General features: G+C 34.9%; 1 protein-coding gene across 1 annotated transcript; it reads right to left on the bottom strand.

The window, feature by feature from the left end:
* Positions 1 to 1,287: 1,287 nt before the first annotated feature.
* LOC127126699 (eukaryotic peptide chain release factor subunit 1-3) lies at positions 1,288 to 4,166 on the bottom strand. The gene is made up of 2 exons (XM_051055678.1): positions 4,015 to 4,166; positions 1,288 to 2,889 (listed from the first exon to the last, which is right to left on the bottom strand). Exon 2 carries the CDS (start codon positions 2,862 to 2,864, stop codon positions 1,554 to 1,556), a length of 1,311 nt encoding a protein of 436 aa, XP_050911635.1. The 5' UTR covers positions 2,865 to 2,889; positions 4,015 to 4,166; the 3' UTR covers positions 1,288 to 1,553.
* Between the last annotated feature and the right edge of the window lie 2,907 nt (positions 4,167 to 7,073).

The raw sequence follows: 7,073 nt of genomic DNA, 5'->3' as shown, positions 1-7,073 counted from the left end.
GGTATTCAAGAAAAATGATACTTTATGCTATGGATTCTTCAACTAAATTCATAATCCACGTGTACTAACATGTTGCAGCGATTCCAAGATTTAAAACTTGGATCAAATTCCTCTAGAACTAGAATGAAACAATCAACAAAATTAAATTTGTTCTTTTCTCCTAGCGCACGTCGCATGGATCGCGCCCATGCATGATAATTCGAATGTGTTAACACGTGTTTAACCAAATCATAAAAAGATCCATCTGAATGATGAACATAGTACATGTTGGCAGGTTACTGCTACGGATCTTGAATCGGAGCACCGGCGATGGCGTTGGCTCCAATATTGGCACCACCATGAATCATGGAAAGAAAGCAATGTGCAACAGAGCTCAACAGATCCCCGATACCATCATGAAATTTTCAAAAATCATAATGAAGATGAATGAAAACAGAGGAAAGAGATAAGTGAAAGCAAACTCTCATTCATCCATTGATCAAGTTAATTACTATAGAGGTTTAGGATATAACAACCTCTAATTAATTGTAATAAATTTTAGCTTAAGTGGGATACAATATGACATGACTACACTAAACTGTAGTGTTCAGCTTCTAAATACAGTTTCTAAAAGCTTAAGCGGCTTCTGTAAAAAAAATTGAATTATCATGAATTAAGATAGGTGGTAGACCTCGGCAGGTCAACCCAATCTATTTCCATTCTAGTTAGATCACCGTGTTTTTAAAAAGGAAATCGACTTTAAAACCAAATTGATTATTGGTTATTAGAAAAAATAATCAAACAAATCCACCAGTCATACATGTAGGGGAGACAATCATAAAAATACAGAAGATTTCATTGCAAGTTTGAATTAATCCTTTTATTTATATATGTGTTGAGTAACCTACTCTTTTTCAATGGATTGATGCTTACCAAAAAATTCAATGCATTGTTGCTTACTAAAGAAACGGAAGATTTCACTTATGCTTAAAAAATGGATGACATAAAGATAAATTAAACTAATTAAGTTATGTAAAAAGTCATCAAGTGTTGATATCTATTCTTTAAATTTCTATACCATCAATATTTGAAAACTATGATGATACAATAAGACTATGATACAATTTGATCAGATGTATGAATGAAAAGTTTTATGCTGCATAACAATAAATCTCATACAGCAATACAGTGTATAAAACATTTTGTTACATAAACATGGAAATGAAAGAAAAAAATTTAGTGATAGAAGTTGCTGGCAGTTTGTATTGACAACATATGCAAAATTTAAGAGGCAATGGAAAATAGAAGTGAGCAATAAACTTATGATAGATGTAACAACAAAAGGACTGAATATCAGTGCCATGATTATCAGTGCCATAAAATTCAAATGATGTATAGGGAACATTAGGTGAAGTGAAAGTCATTCATACAATTATCCAAAACAAAAAATTCAATGAAAGGCGCTAGAATAACAGATGTTTAGTGCATATTTGGAATCAACCTTGATTTCACAAAATCACAATGGCACCATGATTTTATGGCACTGTGATTCTACCAAACTCATAAATACGCATTTAATCAGAATCCTCATACACTCCATCATCATCAGATAACTCATCAAATGATCTGATATCAAGCTGGTAGCGAAGCATACCTCCAATACCACCAAATCCTCGACAAAACTGTGACCCTTCTTGAGATTTGTTGGTCACAAATTCCAGCGTGCATCCAAATCGTTTGTACTCATTCGCAAACCACTCAAGTAACGGCAGCTTCTCCTGAACCTCCAACTCTGCAGAGGTTGCCGCATCGCGGAATTGGCTTTGATCACTTTCTTGTTCCTTCTTCAAATGCTTTATTACAATCTCACCAGTTGTAGCATTTTTTAGCACATACCTATTAATATCCAAATTTTCCCATACAATAAGTGTTTCAACAGCACCCATCTCTAGAGCCTTCAATGTGTCATCAACTCCATAAACATACTTCCCAGTTTCTTGGCTTATCTCTTCAAAATATTTTCCTATCAGGCGTTTCTCTTGTATGAACTTCACATTAGATAGAATCTCTGCAGATAATTCAATAGCTTGATTAAATCCATTTTCCCCGCCATAGGAAACATCGACCACGTTCAATATTTTTGCTTGCAAGCGAGGGTCAAACATATCTGACTGGCTAAGCTCAGTCTTGAAGTCGGCCGAACCAGCAAGTATGAGTCCGGCAACATTAGGCTGACTAGTAGCAGGGTTGATGTAAAACTGAGTAGCAAGTTCTGCAGTCTTCCTAACATAATTGTGTCGTTTTTCCATACGAAGACGAGCAAAACGCAGAGCTGACTGCCCTCCTCTACCGTGTTTCTTTGGTAGATCAACAGTAAACTTATGAAGCACCTCACGAGTATTTCCACTTAGAGTCCCGAAAAGGGTTCCATTTCCATCCATAATTATAAACCCAAACTTGTCATCAGATTCTAGAAGTTCATTTAGAGCTTCTGTGTGAAATTTGTTATCACATAGATAAAGTGATGCATTGATTGGTTTGAAAGGTTCAAAATCAATTGTCACTTTCTTTTCCTTCCCATCATCAGTGACAATGGTACCAGTATAAAGAACCAATCCATTCGGAGGAACCTTATTATACAGTTTCAACCTCTGTTGAGCAGAAGTGATGGCTCCAAGGACAGATTGTCGGTTTACCCTACTTTTGATATTTGAAGCAGTTCCATATTCATCTCCCAACATCTTAGTAACACGAGATATTTGATCGCGTGGAGGCATTATCAGAGAAATCATACTAGTACCATTACCTCTTGCAGCTTCCAATGCTTTGATCAACTTTTTGATCTTCCATATCTCGATGTTCTTGTCAGATTCACCGTCAGCCATCACTTATGCAAACAGAAAGAAGAGCCTACAAACAAATCATGCATGTGAATGGAACCAAAATAATGAAACCAAGTATTAAACACATAATTTCTGTTATACAACAATTACAATTACAATCTTCATCTACCAAATGGAGGTAAAACCATAGCTATAAACTACCAAGTGGACCATAGTTCTTGAAAACCACTCCCTCAGCGTTGTTAAGTAGTACTCATACACATACACATACACAAATTGAGATTTAATTGAAGATACTTCATTATAACTTCATTTTTCTCTTCCACTAAACAAAAAAAATTGATTTAAAGCATACCAGAAAATCTCTTTCCGTTTCATAAGAGAAGTAAATACCAAGTGCCTAAACTCAAGGAATTTAAAGTCAAAAACTAGTTGAAATGCATTTTACTCAAGATAAAAACTATTTTCAAAGAGACCATGGAGATAGAAATTTAAAAGCAAAGCCAAAAAGGAACCAAAACAATAGTAAATGCAAATATTAAGTATTAACACAAAGTTTCTTGAACAAAATCACCTATAACCCCATATAGGCTATAGTACGACACTATAATTTCCTATCATTCATGTTGAAGGTTATAAACCATTAAGTGGCAGAACATATATGACAACTGATATGTAAAATAGTGCCTAGTTAAGGCTCACACGTTATACAACAACAACAACCAAACCTTATCCCACTAAGTGAGGCCGGTTACATAGACCATGTTTCTATCCAATTCGTTAATCCAAACATCTTTCTTAATAACTTCTGTTAGTAATTTTATTAGGTCTTCCTCTACCTCTAACTGTTTGAACTATTTGATTCCTCTCTATCTGATTTACTCTCCTAACCATAGAATCTATCTACGAGTCAAATTTCAAGTCAACAATGAAAAACTGAAGTCAAATTTCAAAATATAAAGCAAGTTACATTGGTCAAATAAAATGAAACACACCCTGATGCAAATCCTTGCACTACTACCACTACTACTAACTAACCAGAAACAAATCAAATCGAAGATGCAAACTTCAAATCCAACAAAACCAAAAAAAAAAAGTAAATAGAGAAAGTGAGTGAGCAAAGAGATTCAACTGGTGATAGGTTCAAATAAATGGAAAGATGATAATTGATTGAATCGGATAGGAAGTGTACCTGGCGGTAGGAGTATCTAGGGTTTTCGCCGGCGCTTCTGTAACAAAATAGGAAGACTCGGAAAGTGACAAGTTTGAAAGAGAAGAATTTTTGTATGGTCTTTCGGATGATTAATAAAATTTGGATCTTGTTTCTCCGCCGTTGGATTTAGAAATAATAATATTTTTATGTTTTTAATGAAGGTTGAGATGCATTACGAAACTACTAGTATTATTACCCAGCTTGTTTTTTTTACCGAGTTCAATGAAAATTTAACTCTTTTATCAATTAAGGAGAATGCAATTTTTTTAAGTTTAAATATATTTTTTATCATAGTAGTTTGGATGTTTTAAATAATTAATCATCTATTATAAAATCAATTATTTTAGTTTTTTAATTTTAATGATTTTTGATTTTTGTGATCCTCTCCATTTTTTACTGCACTTTTGGTCTACGTAGCATGGACGTTTTAAATAATTAGTCTCCCTATTATAAAATCATTCATCATAGCTTCTTAAGTTTGATGGTTTTTAGATTTTTGTAGTTGCCTCCATTTTTACATAGACATAATGATTAGGACAAAAAAAAATACTTATAATTAGTTGACAATTATGAATAGGATAATTAATAATATTTTTAACTAAACAAATATTTATTAATTAAGGTTTTTTAGCAAATTATTAAGAAATTAATTAATACAAATAAAAACAATATTTTTGGTCATAAGCTCGTATAATTTAGCCTCTTTGGAGTTGAGAACAAGTTATTGTTTTAAATATGTGTGAGCTATATAAATATCAATATTGTTTAAAGGTAAACGACATGGGACTTACTTTCCATGGAAAAACAAATCATCTATTCACAAGGTCGGTCTTAGGCCTGAGCAAGAAGGCCCTTAGTCCAGTGCCTCAAAAAAAAATAGAGGCTTCAATTTTTTTATTTAGATAGTTATATAACAAGCTCAAACAATAATAGATTCACTAAAACAAAAATAACTTAATCAAATTGTAAAATAATAAGCTCAATTAATAATAGGCCCAACAAAACAAAACCAATTATTATTGTTAAATAAAAATTAAAAATTAGAGTGAGGAATACCAAGATGACAGCCTAAGCGAATGCCTAGCACTAACGCCCGATCATATGCCTTGCCCAAAGAAACCAGCCTTAGAACTTAAGACGCTATCCAAAAATCTAAGGTACGAATTCCTAGACACTGAACTCGAGCGACCTGTAATAGTCTATGCAGACTTAGGGCAGATAGAAATCGAAAAGCTTCTACACGTTTTAAGAAAATATCCAACTACTTTAGGCTACAATATCTCGGATCTAAAAGGAATAAGCCCTTCCATATGCATGCATCGCATAATGCTAGAGGAAGACAATAAGACCTCTAGAGAACATCAAAGAAGGATAAATCTCATTCTGAATGATGTAGTAAATAAAGAAGTGCAAAAGTTGTTAGAAGCAGATATTATCTACCCAATATCTGATAGTCAATGGGTCAGTTCAGTACATGTCGTACCGAAGAAGGGAGGCGTCACAGTTGTTAATAATGAAAAAGGCGAATTTATAGCACAAAGAATGGTTAATGGAAGTAGAATGTGCATTAATTATAGAAAATTAAACAAAGCCACTCGGAAGGATCATTTTCCTTTACCGTTTGTCGATCAAATGCTTGAACGATTGGCTAAGTATTCTCACTTCTACTACTTAGAAGGTTATTCGGGATTTTTACAAATTCCTATTCATCTTGACGACCAAGAGAAAACGACCTTCACATGTCCCTATGGTATATTCGCCTACCGACGAATGTCGTTCGGACTGTGTATCGCTCCCGCAACATTTCAAAGATGCATGATGTCAATTTTTGCTGATTTTATAGATGACATCATGGAAGTCTTCATGGACGATTTCTCTGTATGCAGACAGAGCTTTGAAGGTTGTTTATCGAATCTTGAAATGGTACTTAAAAGATGCATAAAAGTGAACCTCGTGCTAAATTGAGAAAAATGTCATTTCATGGTCCAACAAGGGATCGTACTCGGACACATAGTATCCGATAAGGGGATTGAAGTCGACAAGGCAAAAATAGAAGTTATAGAAAACCTTCAGCCTCCGAAAACCGTAAGAGAAATACGAAGCTTTTTAGGACACGCCGATTTCTACCGGCGATTCATTAAAGATTTCTCAAAAATCACCAAACCATTGACTGGCTTATTGATGAAAGACGTTGAATTCATCTTTGATGACAAATGTCTATCGGTGTTTGAACAACTGAAAACAGCTCTTATCACCGCACCTATCATGCAACCACCCGATTGGAGATTACCCTTTGAAATCATGTGTGACGCTAGTGAGTATGTTGTAGGCGCAGTCTTAGGACAAAGAAGGGATAAGAAACTTCATGCAATATACTATGCAAGTAGAACCCTAGACCCTGCACGGATGAACTACGCCACCACAGAAAAGGAACTTTTAGCCGTAGTGTTCGCTCTGGATGAATTTTGTTCCTACCTAGTAGGAGCAAAGATAATTGTTTATACCGACCATGCTGCAATTAGGTACCTGTTAAATAAAAAGGACGTCAGACCAAGTCTCCTAAGGTGGATCTTACTATTACAAGAGTTTGACCTAGAAATCAAGGATAAGAGGGGCACTGAAAACGTCATGGTCGACCACTTGTCAAGAATGAAAGGTATTGAACTTGAACGAGTGCCTATAAACGATGATTTCCCTTACGAAAGACTCATAGCCCAACTGGAAAGCAATACAGCTAAATGTGCATTAACCTATAAGGATACCAAAACAAACGAGGTAGTGGAAGCAATTTACACTAAAACCACACTGCCATGGTACGCTGATTTCGTCAACTACTTAGCAATTGGGGTGCTTCCACCAGACTTGACTTACCAACAAAAGAAAAAAATTCTTCCATGATCTTAAACATTACTATCGGGATGAGCCTTTGCTTTTCAAGAGAGGCGTCGGCAGCATTTTCCGTCGATGTGTCCCCGAATATGAGGTAGAAAACGTAATCTCCCACTGTTATTATGCTCCCTATTGTCGCATTACGCGAA

The sequence above is a fragment of the Lathyrus oleraceus genome, chromosome 3 (genome assembly GCF_024323335.1).
Source record: "Lathyrus oleraceus cultivar Zhongwan6 chromosome 3, CAAS_Psat_ZW6_1.0, whole genome shotgun sequence".
NCBI classification, from domain to species: domain Eukaryota; kingdom Viridiplantae; phylum Streptophyta; class Magnoliopsida; order Fabales; family Fabaceae; genus Lathyrus; species Lathyrus oleraceus.
The sequence above is the reverse complement of the archived record's forward strand: the minus strand, read 5'-3'. Positions and strand labels throughout refer to the sequence as shown.

Coding starts and splice junctions, on each gene's coding strand:
- LOC127126699 (XM_051055678.1), bottom strand. CDS start 2,864: ATGGCTGACGGTGAATCTGACAAGAACATCGAGATATGGAAGATCAAA.